The sequence below is a fragment of the Arvicanthis niloticus genome, chromosome 17 (assembly GCF_011762505.2).
Source record: "Arvicanthis niloticus isolate mArvNil1 chromosome 17, mArvNil1.pat.X, whole genome shotgun sequence".
NCBI lineage: Eukaryota > Metazoa > Chordata > Mammalia > Rodentia > Muridae > Arvicanthis > Arvicanthis niloticus.
Window position 1 is genome coordinate 51898593 of NC_047674.1, and position 17783 is coordinate 51916375.

General features: G+C 40.2%; 1 protein-coding gene across 2 annotated transcripts in view; it reads left to right on the forward strand.

Moving 5' to 3' along the window:
* Positions 1–17536, forward strand: part of Cyp39a1 (cytochrome P450 family 39 subfamily A member 1) — a 74475-nt gene extending 56939 nt beyond the window's left edge. For both annotated transcript variants that reach the window (XM_034521098.2, XM_034521099.2), the window contains 2 exons: positions 11481–11568; positions 16765–17536. In XM_034521098.2, the coding sequence (XP_034376989.1) occupies positions 11481–11568; positions 16765–16836 (160 nt within the window). In that variant the 3' untranslated portion in view covers positions 16837–17536. The remainder of the gene's footprint in view (positions 1–11480; positions 11569–16764) is intronic.
* Positions 17537–17783: the final 247 nt, after the last annotated feature.

The window sequence follows — 17783 nt, forward strand, 5'->3', positions numbered from 1 at the left end:
CAATGGGAACTGGTTGTACTTTTAGGGGGTGTAGTTTTTTGTTGTTTTTTTATTTTTAGCTACGTTGTTCATGGGTTCTTAACAGTATCTTCTCTGGCTCAGCTCAGCTTTTCTTGGCTCAACTGCCACCAACTGTCTTCTCAGTCTACTAACCTAATTCACTTTCAACTGTCTTTTATTTTTCACTCTGCTCCATCTCCTCTTCTCTTCTTCTCTTCTCCTCTCTTTTCTCTAGCCCTCCTCAATCTTCTTTCTTCCTGCATCAACAGTCTTCTCTGAGCCTACTTTTTTGTCTCCTGGACCCTACTCCTGCCTACTCCCCAATCCTTCTACCCACTCCTAGTCTCAGCCTCTACTGGCTTTTTGTATCCTCTCTTGTTCCCAGAAGTCCAAGGGGCAACTGACACTGGAAAGCATAGGGCGATTTAAAGGGTCAGACACATAAAATATTTCCTAGTCCATGTTTGTGTGTGTGTGTGTGTGTGTTGCACACAGGGTGAGGTGGGGAGTTCTGTTAATGTATCCCAGGGCAAGCTATGAAGTCATTGATGTGTCTTTGCATTACTAATGGAAACCATACAACTATTGAATAAAGATAAGTCAGGACCCAGTTAATATAGACTAGAAGTACTATTAGGACCCGGTTAATATTGATTAGAAGTACTGTTAGTCAACCAATAAAATAGCTCTTGAGCAACCAACATTAACACAACTACTCACTGATTCAGTAACTATTCTCTGAATATATGCTATGTCTCATTGTAGGGTTCTGAACTAACGCTACCATTGAAAACAAATCAAACACATTCCCTTCCCCCATAGAACTGTCTGTGTCCTAACTCAGGTCACTTTCTTAAACACTGCAGATTTAAAGATATCAAATGTTCCTGAATAGTTTATTGTGGTTGGAGAGATTGGATGTGATGAGATACAAAGATAGCCCTGGTCTTTTCCAGGCTCAAACTTGCTATACCAGCTTGATCATCTGAGCTCGATTCCTAGAACCCACATTACAGGTGGAAGGGCAGGACTGGCTATCAAAGATTGTGTCTGACCTTCACATGCTTCTGTTTTCCCATATACATGTGTACACACACAAACATAAAACACTAGCCCTACTTAAAGGAAGATACCACACAGTAAATGACAGAGGACTTACATGTAAAATAGCTTCTATATCAGTGTGGAGTTAGAAAAGGCTTTTTTAATCAATAGAAAAAATTCAATAATGACTCTGTCATCCTGTCAATTTACAAAGCAATTAAAAACTAAAAAAAAAACTCCCACGGGAGTTCAGCATACCTGTATGTTAGTATTAAAGCTATTATATATTTGGGATTTGCGAAGCTTGAAGCACATTTGTTTCTATAGATTTATAATGTATATAATTTTATGGTTATATATTATTCAGTATATTACTTTTTCCTAATATTGCATTTGAGAAGGGTCATGAATAGCTTTTACCCTTGCATAGAAATGGCCCATTGCTTTTGAAGAATGAGCAGATTCAAATCCCTATGGATTTAATGGACAATGAATGAAATTACATGTTATTTTGAGTAATATGTTCTGTAAATAAAATTGTCCCTTAAATTCCATTAGGTAAATAGAATAAAATGAAAGCATTCACTCATATATAATTTTTAACATTTCCCTAACATTTAGAAATGCATTCTGATATTTCACGGAGCATGGGCATGTCCACAAAAATGAATTAGGAATGAGGGCAGATGATGTGCATGTGTCATTAAGGCTAAGGCTCTGAGCCAGGCTACCAGAGCACCTTATTAATTTTTAAACCATGATTCTCTTTTGTCAGTGCCTTGCTAAGGATTGGTGCCTCACCGAAAAGAACACAGAAGCCATTAGCAAAATGGCGGTCATTATACTCCTGGCCACTTAATTCTGATACTTCACCATGAGGCTGAAATTTAAGTCTGTCAAGAGCTCTGCAGCATTGCATGGGTGTTGTTTAGCACTTAGATGAGGATGCTACCAAAACAAATCATGTACTTTTCTGAGCAAAATTTTCAGAAAAGAACCTTTCCCTCCCCCCTTCATATGCAAACTAGAACCCTGGAGCTTTTGCAGTGCAATGGGGTATTTGTCTACAGAGAGAAAGGAGACACTGCTGGTGGGTCCTGTGGACACCTCACATCATTTAACTGAGCTACTGACTGTTCTTTAGTTATTTTTGCATTGCTCATGTTCTGAAAGAGGCTTTTAGAGATAGACATGGTGATTCATTTTTCCAACCTACTTTAATAAACGTTCAACCTCTCCTCTTGCCCGCCATCCACTAGAGGTAGTAGAAGAGAAAAGCTGTCAGGATTTGGAAGAAGTGGACCTGTTTAGCAATAGTTCTTAGGGGTGAGCACTGTCTTCTTTCTCAGCAGTTCAGTCCTGTAGCAAACACCAAATACGATTCAGCAGCTGCAGAACAGTCCTCTTGGCAGTCAGACACCATGCACGATCCAGAAGCTGTAGTTCAATCCTGAAGAGACATAAGGTTCGCCAACAGGCCCGAGGCCACCTAGAAAAATGGCAGGAAGCTACAGGAACCTCGGGAGCACTTCTTTGCCAAGTTTCTTTTAATGGCAGTGTTACCAAAAGCAGAGAGCTCAACAATGCTATCTATGTACAGCAAACTGATACGTGTGTGTTGTTAGTGAAGAATAGCGAGGAGGAGCAAACCAAACCAATGCTCCAGCTCCCAGTGTCTGTGTGGTCATTGTTACACTCCGTCATCATGTGTCCTGTCACATGTTTGCTGTGGCTTCTGTCTACAAGCATAACAGAGTATATATAGTGTCAGGGATTGGTGTTTGCCTGTGAAATGGGCCTCAAGTTGGGCTGGTTATTGGTTAGCCATTCCCTCAGTCTCTGCTCCATTCTTTGTCCCTGAATTTCTTTTAGACAGGACTAATTTTGGGTCAAAAGTTTTGTGACTGGTTTGATGTCCTTATCCCTCCATTGGGGACCTTAACTGGCTACAGGAGGTGGCCTCTTCAGGCTAAGGTCATCCACATTGACTCTGGGAGCCTTTCCCATCCCAGGTCTCTGGGAGTCCCTAGAGATTCACCCTACCTTCCCACCCTCAGCAGCTCCAGATTTTCTTTCAGTCTCCTGCCCCTCTGGCATTCTCTCCTGTCTCTCCTCACACCTACTCCTGCACCTCCCCCCACCCCGTTCCACTCCCCCTCCCCTCTCCCACCCAATTCCCTCCCTCCCTCTGTCTCCTATGAGGAGACATATTTTATTCCCCCTTCTAAGTAAGATTCAAGCATCTTTGCTTGGGCCTTCCTTCTTGTTTAATTTCTTTGGGTCCATGGGGTTATGGGTATCCTGTACTTTATGACTAGTATCCACTTATAAGTGAGTACATACCATGCATATCTTTTTGGGTCTGGATTACCACACTCAGGATGATATTTTCTAATTCCATCCATTTGCCTATAAAATTCATGATGTTTCTGTTTTTAGTAGCTGAATAGTACTTCATTATTTAAATGAACCACATTTTTTTTTTTTTTTTTTTTTTTTTTGTATCCATTCTTCAGTTGAGGGACATTTAGGTTGTTTCCAGTTTCTGGCCATTAGAAATAAAGCTGTTATAAGCATTTCCTTTAAGGTTCAATTAGATCTTTCTAGAACGGCTTGTCCTATAGGATTATGTAGTATACCTGCAATGTGCTTTATATTATAGTATGCAAAGAGTTACTTCATCTTACTGGAGGCATACCTGGGGGAGTGTCAGTCTTAATTGTACAGGCATGCCCATAATAACCATTACTTCCAGCCATTACACATTCAGCCTTCTCAGAACTCAAAGCAGTTGCCCATTGAACCCTGACTATGTATCAATGGTGTGGTATACATACTTTAGCTGTCTAAAGTATGAAAAAAGTATGTCTGCAAAATGAAACACACCCATCCGTCCTATTTCATTTCTTTTTGTATCCTTAGTGTTAGTTCCAGGAGGCAATGGAGTTCCCTTTGGTTATACAAAAGATGAGCCTACTCATTCTTTTCTTATAATTTCTTTGGCTTGTTGCCAGATGATAGAATTTTCTTTAAACCTTTCCTGTTAACATGGTGGTGGGGGTGGTGGTGGCGAAAACTTTAGTCTTCTAACACGTTTCTTATTAATAATTGATCAGTTTCTTCATTTCCTTGAGCTAATAGACCTGGCAAGCCTTTATAAGACCAAATAGGAATAAAATTTTAATGGATAGTTTCTATAACAAAGTTCATTTTGAATTATCTGGAATAAATTCAGCAGTTTCTATATGCAGAATAACTATTTCTTCATATTGAGAGTCAATAATTATATTAAAGGATTCAGGAAAATCTAATACCATAAGCACTTCACACAGCTCTGATTTTTTTAACTGAAGTGTGTGAGCTTTGAATTAATTACTTTTATTTTTTCAAATGACTTATAGCCTGACATTCTCAAATTCTTTGCATCCGTATAGAATGTGGGTGCTTCAAGAATTGGCATTTCTTGTACAACACCTGGGAGATCCAATTAGTTCTTTTAATAAACTGAATGCATTTGCTTTGGGGATATTTGCTCTTAATTTCTCCTAAATTGTTGTTTACAAGCTCATTGTCAATCTTCATTGATTACCTATAATGACATAATCTCATCATTAATACAAGGCATTATGATTTCTGCCAGGTCTGTTCCTGACAATTGATATAGTCTTATTCTACCTTTTATGATTAAATCAGAAACTTCTTCTATGTAAGTATTTTTACTTTGTTGTGTGCTAAGAAATTCCATTCCATGATACTGTCTTTCCTTTGCATATGAATCCAAAAGAATGACTTGAAGGCAAAGTAACCAAAACACCAATCAAGTTTGAGATCTGTATGATCCACATATGCATCTTGCAGTCTCTGTTCCACCAGAATAAACTCTCTCTTTGCTTGGACTGTTTAACCTGGATCTCTTTGTAATGTTTGAAACAAATTACTCATCTTTGAGTAGTTAATCCAATGGTAGGTTACAGCCAATTAATACCTCCCATTAATTTTTGAAAATTGTTAAGAGTGTTGGGGTCCAGGAGTTGCCCTACAAACCACACAAATACTAATTGCAGTCAAACAGAGATGGTTTATTAAATGCACACCCTAAGACTGATTGATCAGGGCCATAGCACAGAATTCAAGGGCTAAGAGTATGATTTTGAACATTTCTCAGGGCTGGCTTATAAAGGAAAACACTACAATGAGCTCTTGTGCAGGTGCAGGAAGTGCTGCCTGGTGGTTGACTCTGACTCAAGTTATTTTGGCTAGCTAGCCAGAACAGTTCTAACTGACCTTTATTCTGATTGCTCCTAAGTGGAGCTTACAGTTGTAGAATTTCTTAAGATTATCAAAACTCAGAACATACAGAACATAACAGGGTATGTGGTCAACATGACCCTACTCTGAGTTAATTTTTTTTCTGTGTCAATGACTGGTAGGCATATTACAGCAACAGTATGAAACATGGAACAAAATGGCTACAACTATGCTGGGGGAGGGACAGACCTCAACATTCCCCCTTAGAGTTGTTCCAGTGAGCCAAATAATTGACAAAAAAGTCAAAAAGAAAAAGAAAAGAGAAAAAGATTAGACATATATCAGAAGGGTGGCCAAACTATTTTCCATATGCTGGATCCCATATCCCAAAGACATAGAGAATGAGAGAACATATATGTATGCAGTCTTTGGGTGCCTCTTCAATTTGGGCCCAAACAATTTACATAAGTCAAATGTGAGGGTAGGGGAACCATAGGCAGTGGTATTAATAATTAAGCCCTGGTCTGTAGTTCTAATTAAAGTTTGTAGGTGTTGTACTGGAGTATGTACCTCAATAGCTCAAGGTAACACAAAATAGAGAGCTTGTCTCCAGAGTCTTTTACCACTCTGATTTTTAACTGGTCCTGTAGATGTTGACTGATGACCCATTGCTGGTTCAGGTTCTGATGTTTTCAGGGAGTGAACTTCAGATGAGAGTGATTCTTAAATCTGTCAACATTCTTCATTTCCCTTATTTATTTATTTATTTATTTATTTATTATAGCAAATACAGGGGAGTTCTATGGGCTGGTAGATTCTTCTGTATGTTGATCCTCCAGTTACTGTTGTACTAATGCCCAAATGCTCTCGATTTTTCCTTCCTTAAGGGTCACTGATCTATCCATCTATCCATACAGGCTTGTCAGTCACCCATTTTAAAGATTGGAACTTCAGCAGTGCCCCACCACCTCTAAATTTGGAAATTCAATAGTTAAGTTCTGTGTTAGGACCATTTGCACAGCTTGAGTTTGTTGGTTTGTTTGTTTCTTTGTTTTTGTTTGCTTGTTTGGTCTGTTTTTTTTTTTTTTTTTTTTTTTTATGACCTGTATCAGTATCTTCACCAGGAGCATCTACCATTCCACCCCTTATTTCACCATGGGATTGCAGGAATGTTAACCTGAGTACCCAACTGATGTAAAAAGATCTCTTCCCCATAAATGTATGTGTATGTCAGCCACATAAGGCTTTAACATTCCTTTCTGACCTTCTGGTCATACACATTTATTCCATCACATATTTTGTTTTATCTCAGATAACTTTCCAAGTCCTAGAAAGTGTGGATAAACTTTTTGAAGTGGCCATTCTGAATTCCAGCATTTTGTGAAATGATCAGCTCTTGTATCCACCAAATCTATTTCAATACTATTTACTTGCAATTTTAATTTCCCCTCTGCTCATTAACAACTGTTTGGCAGAACACACATTTTCCAGTATTTCCGAACCCTACTGGATCAGCTATGCCTTTGCCGTAGGATACAGTGGTGGCTGAACAATCTTATCACATGCATTACATTGCATCTCTCTTTGTACAAAGGCCATAATTTTAATTTCTCTTTTGAAATCTTTATCTGTAATTCCTGAATGTACAATGAATTTTTGAGAAATCAAACTGATCCTTCCCAAGATCATCCCGACTGTCCCTGAGGGCAAAGGACCATAAACTCCAGCAGTTAGAATAAGTTGTTTACCTGTGGGCAAGTCTAGAGCCACATTGCCTTCAATATCCTGCATTAAATCTCTAGTACCAAGTGTCCACTGTTTGTCACTCTTTTTTCCATCTGCTTGTCACTCTTTGGCTGAAACAGCTCATACATTTTTGATGCAGGGTCTCAAGCTAGGACCCCAAGGCCATTTCCCAGCAATAAGAAAATTCCTTGAATATCTCTTTTGGACCTATACTCATTGGCGCAATGGCAACCCTTGCCACATTGCCTATATACCCCTGGAAACCGAGACTTTCATTTTTGTTTTATAGTTAGAAAATTCCTTGTCCTTAGAGATGCCTTTTTCACAATTTTGTTGCAAATGACCATATTTTCCACAATCGAAGCACCAGAAATTTTGATACTGGAGACTTCTAGCTAGAGCTTGACTGATTATATTAACATGGTACACATTAGAATCAATATCAGTCATATCCCTTATCTACCTGTCCATAGTTACTGCCTGCATTTTTAATAGATTTTTTTTTTTACATTCGGTATTCGCATTTTCAAATATCAAGGTCTCTATCAACATTGGTCTTGCATCAGGTTCTAATAAGACTTTGTTCACAGCTGAGACTAATATTTGTAAAAATGAGTGAAGGCTTCTCCAGAGCTTTGTGTAACTTTGTGAATGAGCTGGCCTTTTTCTGGGCTCCTCAATTTTGTCCCAAGTTCTTAAAACCACTAAGGAACATTGTTCTCTAGTAGCATCATTAAATTGAATCTGTTCTTGTATATCAGGGTACCTCCCTTCACCAGCAACTGATGATTTACTATATTCCTTCCCCTCGCTCTATTTCACTGTTCAATATTCATATGGCTTCTTCCCTCCACTTTGTTAAGTATTAAGCAGTTGTGGTTCAGCCTCTACTACAGTTCTTATGAGTCCTTTTCAGTCTTGGGTAATAATTCTATTGTGAGTAGCCAAGTTATTTAGAATTTGTTTCATGTAAGATGAGTGCATTCCATATGCATTTAGACTCTAAAATGCCTTAGATCTATCATTTCTATAGGATGCCATTGTATCTCATCAGAACTATGTTACACACCATTAGCAGGCATATACTGTACTACTGGGAAAGCTGTAGTAATCTCTGGGCTGCCCCTCCTCACACTCTTGTGACACCCTTTCTCAACATCGATTAATGCTTTGGTGTATTCCCTTTATGTCTTAAATTTTGTATATTGTAGGTACTTGATATTTTTTTGTGCACGAAAGTTTGTCCTGATGATTCTCTGAATTTCTGCGGTGTCTGTTGTAATGTCCCACTATTCATTTCTGATTTTATTGATTTTGGCCTTTTCTCTCTCTAATTTGGCTAAAGGTTTGTTCATCTTTTAAAGACCCAACTCTTCATTTAATTGATTATTTGTATGTTCATTTCTATTTTTTAAATTTTTGTCCCCGATTCTGAAGCTCTCTTTCCATCTAACTGCTTTTCAGGTGATGTTTATTCTCCTTTACCCAAAGCCTTCAGGTACATAGTTCCGTAGTATCAGGCCATCTCAAGCTTTTTCAAAACATGGGAAGAGAATTTTCTAATTTGTTTGACAGGTCAGCACTTTCACCTTCCACACCACATGAAGACACTACAAAGAAAATAGCAGACAGATCAGCATTTCTTATGAATAACTGGTGTGAAAAATCTGGAGTGACGACTCAGAGGTTAAGAGCACTTGTTATTCCTGAAGAGGACTCATGGTCAGTGCCCAGCACCTACGTGGACATTAATAACTAGTTACAGAGGATCCTGTCTATGCCTTCTTCGGGCTTAGCTGGCACTGCACACATGCGATGCAGATATATATGCAAGAAAAACATGCATACATGAAAATAAAAATAATGAAATAATTTTAAAAAATCACATTCTTAATAATAAATCTCAACCAGATGTTCAGAACTGCGTTCAGCAGCATCCCTTGTGGTTGGCTGGACATGATGGCACATGGCTTTAACCCCAGCAGTCAGGAGGGAAGCAGAGACAGATAGCCTCTGCACCATTTCTTACATCCCTTCCACCTTACTCCTACACCATTCTTGTCTTTCTGTCTTTTTTTTTTTCATTTGATTTTCCTTACTCAGCACACGGCATCTGCCTGTCACCCTTTCTGTTTATGCTCACTGTCATCCCCAGTCAAAAGCTTGGTGCCATGCCCATTACTGTTTCATGTGGCTACTGAATTATTTTTATGCAATAATATTAAGAGGAATGATAAATTTACACCTCCCAGCATGTATTTCTTCCTTCTCTTCTGTAACTTGAAAGTCTAGACGTTAAATTTCCAAAGTGTGGGGTTCACACCACCAGCGGAAATACTACCCAGAAACCTGCACAAAACCCAGATTCTTGTGTCTTGTCCCAGACCTCTGGAGTCAGCAACCCAGAGGATAAAGTGCAGTGAGCTGTGTCTTCCCCCAGGCTATCCTGATACAGTTTCAGAACCATTGAATCGGTATTCCTGCCACATAGTTGATTTTTAATCTTTCTCAGTGATTTCTTAGCGGGATGAGATTATGGGAAAACAACCTCACCTTGAACTTGCATAGCCATGCTTCAATGCATGGTGTCTCTGAAGCTATGCCTGCTTGCTGCGTTCTCCAAATTCCAGGGCGGGAGCATTCTATTTTCATGAGCTGCAGCTGATAGCAACCAGGAATACACGGCAGAGCTCCTGCTCCTGGCAACGGGGATAGTTTTCCAGCCTGCGCTGGCATGGCCTGTAATGACTTATAGGAGGGAAAAAGAGAGATTTTTTTTTCCTCTTCAAAAGTCAGAGGGAAGCCAGATGTGGTTCACATTTGTACTCCAAGTACTTAGGAGACTGAGGAGGTTTGAGAACATCCTGGGATCACATATGGTGTTCTGGGACCTCTGGGGCTTCAAAGCAACAGCAACAGCAACAGCAACAACAACAAAAACCCAACAGCAACAGTAAATGTTCACTCGAAATCAATAGGTTCGAGATGGAAGTCAGTAATTGTATCTGATCCTTCCACTCCCTAGGCATTCTGTTTCTTCGATATATCGCTATCCTCCAAGACACCTGGTGGTTGGGGTGGTCTTTTACACACCCCATCCCTACTCTGGCATCCCAGCGGTATTCTCTCCTGTGAAACCAGGTGATGGTTTACTGCCCTCTCACCCAGCCCCCCACTCACTCTCTTCTTTCCTCCTTCTTTACGACTATGCACTGATGAGTTTTACTGGAACAAGCCTGTGAATTCCACTCTCTCATTAGGAGCCTGACACCATAGCTAGCAGTCAGACCCCCTTATCCTGTCAGGACCCCTGGTTCTCCATAATCTGACCCCAGCTGTACCTCTGTAAGGCCCTGGTTACCTCCCCTACTGTCCCCAGACACCCCTGCTTCCAGCTCCCGATACACTGGCTCTGAAATGCCCTCAGATGCCACGCCTCCTTATTTAAAGCCTGTCCTTCCTCAAGGTCTGTCTCATGTTTCGCCTTCGGGGAATATCCAGGTCAGTGTGCTCTCCAGACCCCAGGTTTCTGCAGCATCTTTGTGGTCTTTGCCTTAACCCCTCATCCTGGTTGTTACTGTTTCCGGTTTGTTCCATTCAGTCCTGGCTGTGTGTTTGCTGGGATGTCATCTTTCTCAAAGCCCCTGCAGCTATGTCCAGACAAGTATTTACAATGGGGAAAAATCTACAAGTGCTAAGTATTTAAGGAATTTTCAACACGTCTGTCTTTTAATGAATTTTCTTTCTAGATGTGCACTCTTGTTCCTGTAAGAGTAAAAACTGAATCTATTATAAATAATACACCTCATTATTTTCACTGTTTTGACATTGGAAGTGTTGGGCAAATATTCTTAGCATGAACGTAGCTCAGCTGGCTTCTGAAGAACTCTGGAAAAAAAAAGAGTTATGAAATTTCTTTTCTGAAGTGCCACAGATGGTCAGATTCTAGAGTTAGCCATGGAAGAAAACTCAACATTTTAGTAAATGCCTAAAGCTTTTATTTAACCATTGCCTTCAGTGGGTACTTGAGAAAAATTCTACTAGAAATTTCAAATATTCAAATTCAGATAATACCATATTTTTGTATCTTTTCCTTTAGCCAAGATGATAATGTAAAAAAAATTATCTGCTTTTATTCATACATATGTTCATGTGTCTGTGTGTCTGCTTATCTTCTGGTCTCTCAGGGCATACACACACTCTTATGCACATGTGCATGCAGACACAGACAGATATAACTATATATATATAAATAAAGGTAAAATGAATCTTTAAAAACATAGATTCTCATTCCCTGTGTTGGTCTCCTGACTAAGCATTTTATACAGCAAAAGCAATGGAGCCATGCCAACCACTCAGTGGAGTATGTGGTATCAGGAAATAGAGTTACGTATTCATGCATCTTTTATAGACGAGTAATCATTTTTTTGTTTTTCTTTCAGGTGGTTTGCTCTTTTAGAGATTCAACTTTGTATTATCTTAGTGCTTTATAAATATGAGTGCAGTCTTCTGGACCCATTACCAAAGCAGGTAAGTGCTTTTAGAGTTTTAAACATTATCATGACATCAGATATGACATAAACCTCTAAACATATGGCTTTCAATACTAGCCATGTGTTGAGTGATTTCCTTAAATTCGACCTTGACTTTACACAGAGAGGTCTTCTGTAGGTCTGGAAATGAACTCTTTGTCTTGGAAGTTGTTATTGATCCAATTGAAATGATACAGGGAAACTGATCCCCTAGTGAAGACAGTAAACAGGAAGGAAAAGGATACTGTTCAGGCTTAACTCCATGAAGATGCAACGGCTCCTGAAGGGACATGAGTCTCAGAAAACCGGAACCTGGAGGCTTTGCAGTCTCCTCCCTAGGGCTCGCAATCCAATAGTTCTCTACTAGGTTCCCAGCAGTAGAGTAAGAGGGGCATCTCTTCCTGCTGGGAGCCTGAGTACCACCCTATAGAGATCACTGTCATAAGGAATGAGGAAAAGTCCAATTGAATCCCAAGTGTGTGGAAACACGATGACCAGTATTATTTAAACAGGGTGAGGCTTTGAACTCACCAGGCTATTTATGAAGGCATTTGCATTGAATGCATGAAGGAGTAAATGAAACTCCTTGTGATATCACAATGGAAATTATATAAGTGCATAAGTGTCTCAGAAAATAGGTCTACAGATATGCATACTTCAGCACTTTCCATTAACAGTTTCTTTTCCATTTTTCTCTGTTGCTTTATTTTTTAAATTTTATCAATTCTTTGAGGATCTCCTGCATTGTATTTTGATCATATTCATCCTTCTCCCTCACCTCCAAGATCCACACCCCCGAATTCTTTATTGACCCAACTTTTATGTCTTTTTTTTTTTTTTAATTGAACATATAACGTCCAGTTAGTACTGCCTATACACTTTTGGGTGTATGGCCATTCATTGAAACATGTTAGACCCACTCAGTGGTCATACCCTTAAAGGGAACTGTCTTGGATTGGAGAGATGACTCAGAGGTTAAGAGCACTCTTAACCTTCTTAAGAGTTAAGAGCACTCTTAACTCTTCCAGAGCTCCTGAGTTCAATTCCCGGCACCCACATGGTGGCTCATAACCATCCACAATGAAAAATGCTGCCCTCTTCTGGCATGCAGGAATACATGCAGGCAAAATGTCATATATTTAATAAATAAAGAGAGAGGGGAAGAGGAAGAGGGGGAGAAAGGGAGAGGGAGACAAGGGGGAGGGAGAGAGAGAGCGAGAGCAGGTTACGGTGTCTTCTGGTAGCAATTATCAATTACCAATAGCTCTTCAGCTAAGGGTGGGACTTTGCACTCTATACCCCCAACCCACACCCTGTCTCCATGCTAGAGTTTAACCACTGTCTGCTCATATATTCAGCATCCCTGTTATGTCTAGGAAGCAGTTTCCTGGTCACCTACCATCTTCTGGATCTTACACTCTTTCCACCCTCTTTCTTCAGTGATCCACGAGGCTTGCAAGGGATGTGATATAGCTTCTCCATTTAATAAATTGCACTTCTGTCTTAAAGAACAAGCATCAGTGATGAAGATGTCTCAGAAACTTACTGTGAGGGGTAGTACTAAATACCCTCTGGAGAGCCCTCAAAAGCCTGCTGTGCATTTTACAGAACAAAGGTTAGAGCCAGGCTTTCTGCAAACTAGGTCCTGGTGCTAGAGAGACAGCTCTATGGTCAAGAGCAAGTGCTAGTAGATGACTGGAATTGGTTCCAAGCATTTACATCAGATGGCACATAATCATAACTCCAGCTCAGGGTATCTTGCCCTCTTCTGGCCGGTAGAAATTAGACCTGGTTCTTCCATTTACCCCCATGCTATCAGAAATAAGACTCAGACTCAAAAGATGTTTACAAATACCTTGACTATATTGCTAAGCTTTTCTCTGACTAGCTCATAACATAGAACAACCCATTTTTTATAATCTACATTCTGCCATGTGGCTGGTCACCTATGCTCAGGTACCATGCATCCTTTTAGTCACATCTTCCCCCAGGCAAATCTCCCGTGCCTGGTATTATACCATAATCTTTTCTGCCTCCCGGATGTTCCACCTCCCTATTTCCTGCCTACGCTATAGGCCATCAGATTTACTATTGACAGGTTCTACATCCATACAGACACAAGATATTCTCTCTACAGTGGCCTCTGTGGGTACCTGTGCACATTTGTACATAGCCCCACGCATACACATAAATAAAAGTTAAAACAAATCTAAACCAAACCAAACCAAAAAACTAGATTCTGGTCCTTCAAGGTAGATGTCACACTTTTCCCCAGAATTGATTCAACATTCACTGTTTCTCCAACAGCTTGCCTACCACACCAGAAAGGAGACATTTATGAAAGCTGCATGAACCAGTCCTCACCAGTTCCTTGAGAATTCTCTTAGCACTATCTAGCTAAGAACTCTTATGGCTGCATTTAGTTTCTTATGCTACTTCATGCATGTTCTTATTTATGTTTGAATAGCATATATTTATGTTTGGATATTTATGTGTAAATAGCGAGAATACTATTTAAAGAAATGTTATCTAATTTGTAAAAGGTTGGTGTCTAAATGAATTCCCATGGTCTCACAGAGGGAGCATCTCCTTACATCATCCTTACTGTAGGAAGAGAAAAACAATGGGAATTATGTAATTAATAGAATTAGGATAATTAGAGAATGAATTGATCAAAAAGATTAGGAAGGGGCTGGAGAGGTAGCTCAGCAATTAAGAGCACTGGGTACTTTGGTGAAGGTTCATGGTTTTTTTCCCAGCATCCACATGGTGGCTCACAACCACCTGAAACTCTAGTTTCAAGGGTTCAATGACCTCTTCAGGCCTCTGTGGGCACAGCATTCATACACACACACACACACACACACACACACACACACACACACACACAGAGAGAGAGAGGCAAAAATAAAAATAAACAAATCTTTAGTGTAGGAAATGGACTCCAAATTTTGAACATTGTTTAGAGATTACAGAGGTCAAGAACTTGGGACCTGTCGAATGTAAACCTGTTTTTTCCTTAGAGATTTATTTGCATCATAGGAGAAATCCAAGACTAGAGACCTCAGTTCTAAGATTGAGTTGTCCAGTGTTTTTGTCTCCTTTTTTCCTATTTGTAAGGTGCTAGGGATTGGCAAGTATGGCCAGTGTATTCCAAACGAGCTATTAAGGAATGTACTTACTGGGGCTGGAGAGATGGCCCCGCGATTAAGAGTGCGTGCTGCTCTTGCAAAGGACCTAAGTTAAGTTTCTGGCACCTATGTCAGCAGCTTACAACTGCCTTTAATTCCAGTTCCAGGCTCCTCTGGCCTTGACAGACACCTGCACTAATGTGAACAGACACATACAGGTGATTACTTTGTATAAAATCAATATAATTTTATTTCTCTCTCACTATGAACTAAATAACGAGGAGATAGAGCAAAGCTTTAAGTAAGCTACATGCTGTCCCAGTGGCCTGATGTTGGTTTTGTGGCACCCATCCATGAGACAACTTCCGTATTGGGCACGCATATTACTGGTTCAGACGATTTTGTTCCAATGCACCATTTTTAGGGTACAAATCCTTAGACAACAAAATTCTAAGCATCTCCTTCTAGAGAAGTGCATATGTCTTTATGTATAACTATGAGTTCTACTTCATGGGAACTATGTAATCTGTTCTAATACTAGAGTTAAGGAATCAATTCTGTGCCCCACCCCCAAAAAAGTTTGTGTCCAAACTAGGAACTAAAAGGCCAGTTACCTAAATTTTATTTCCCTTCTCTTTTCTCACTCTTCATTGACCCCAAAGCTCAAGGCTGATGAAGCCTTTTATATATCTAAAGTCCTTTCTATTTTCTAAATATCTAGAGTTCTTTCTATGCTTTTAGCAGTGCATTGACACCCCTCCCCACACCTCACATTCGAAGGCATTCCTCTATCTTAAGGAAAAACAAAACCCTCAAAGGATGGTCATGCAACAGTGTGACCTGTCTGCCTACCAACTCCAGGTAGTTTTCAAGCACCTGTTACAGGTGCCATTTTTCACCCTGTGATTAAATGTAAATGGGGTGTTAGGTCCATACACCAGAGCCAGGAAAAAAAGGGGGTGGGGGTTATAGAAGACTGGAAGGCTAAGGAGAATGTAAGGAGTCATATAAAGGTAAGACATACTGTAATTACTGGCACACAGGTTGGCATGCATGGGCCACACACAGTTGGGCACAGGCACACAAGCAGACTACCACATAGGCTGCGGGAAGGAAGGTGTATGAGTTGCTTTTCTGTTGCCTTGGTGATTTACCACGGCTGAGGTAAGTCGTAAAAGGGAGTGTTTCTTTGGGCTTAAGGTTCAAGAGTGACAAAGGCTCATGAAGGCTTGAGGGCATGGCAGCAAGCAGCAAGGATATCAGCAGGAAAAAGAATCTGGGAGTTACATCTCAAGCAAGCATGAAGCAGAAAGAGCAAACCGGAAGTAGGCCAGGATTTTCTATCTTAGAGCCCACCCCCCCAGTGACATACTTCCTCCAGCGAGGTTGTTCCAGACACACAACTCACTCCAAACAGGGTTATCAAGCGTTCCAGTACTGACACTGGGAGGAGAAAGGGAAGGCAGAGATACTCACCTCCAACTCAAAGGTCATGTTTCTGTAGAGTTGCATAAAAGTGGCATTCTATCTGGAAGAGTCATATATCATTATATCCCTGTTTTCCTTTTGGATTCCCCAGGCATTTGCTGTCAACCATCATTAACTGATTCCGTCCCCTGGGTATGTGGTGTCAGCCATCTTTTGGCTGGCTCGTGCTGGATATCTGTATCAGTGCTATGTTGTCTGAACATAAAGTGTACATTCAGCTACGAGCTGTCATAGCTTTTGAGCCATGGATGTATTAAGAGCCTTGTTTATTTATGGCATTCTCTTCAGTCTGATAAAGTAGGGATAAAGAAGGGTAGGGAGCAGGTGAGCCTGTAAGCCCCGTGAGTGTATGTGGAACCGAGAGATTATTAGAATAAGGTATCTTTCTCTGCTCTGCTCCTCAAATGGTCAAGTGGATGCTTGATGTTCTGAAACTCAGCCAGATGAACATTTCTCAACCTTCTGGCCTCCACTCTGTACCTTTTAGAAGAAATCACAATGCCAGAAGACTTAGGTCTAAAATTGTTGGCTTTTGTCTCTTAGTTTCTGTATCGCTTCTGCATCTCTGCTTTTAGAGCTCTCTACATCTGGTGGGTGTCCCCCAGCCAGCAGGGAGGTGCCGAATTGAATATAAACAAAGAGCTTGACCTTCGTTGGGACTCAAGAGATTCAGAACCTTCTAGAGGAGTGAAGTTACCCAACCAGCTACTATCATCCCAGCACCTCGACCTGAAGACGTCCTAGTGGCACACGCGTTTCAAATCTGAAGACCGTGCACCAGATTTCACTGGCAGGAGCACAGAAATCTCCATTCAAAGTTTACAGAAAGGGTTCAGATGATTTTGAAAAAGTTGATAAAACATCGGAATTTGGCTTTGTACATAGCCATATCAAAACTTTAAATAGAAATGTCACTTTAATAGAAATATTGGTATATTAAATTCACTGTGAAGACAACATACTTAAAAATTCTTTTGCAAAAGAACTACAGTTCGAGACACTGAAGAATTAGACCATTTCTAGATGTTTTGTATTTTTAAAATATGATACTTGACTAGACCTGCAGCCATACCTGGTGCTCAGAAATGTGGATAAAACAGTGTTTTATGACACTGGTGGGGACAGGTTCCCTTGCTGCATTTATTCCTGCACTCTGTTATACCCAGGGAAGCATCTTCCTGTTGGGGATAGTTAATCATTGTACATCAATTTGTATTTTAGTTAAGGGGGAAACACTCTTTTGACTCAAAGTATCTTTACTTATAGTTTGACAGAGACAATATTTTTACTCTTGTTATGCCATGTCTTTGGGATGTCCCTGGGAGACCTGCTCCCTTCCAAAATGAAGCAGAGATGCAGTGGAGAGGGAAGGTGGGGAGGGAGTTGGGGGAGGGGAACTGGGGTTGGAATGCATTGTATGAGAGATGAATAAATAAATTAATGAATAAAATAAATAAATTAATGAATAAAATAAATGCACATCTGGTTTTGTGCCAGGTAAATAGCTGCACATAGTCTGTTTTTTGAGTCTTAGGACAATGGAATATTTGCCATTAAGTTCTGAGAGAAAGCCCAGCAAGGCCATGGGATCCTA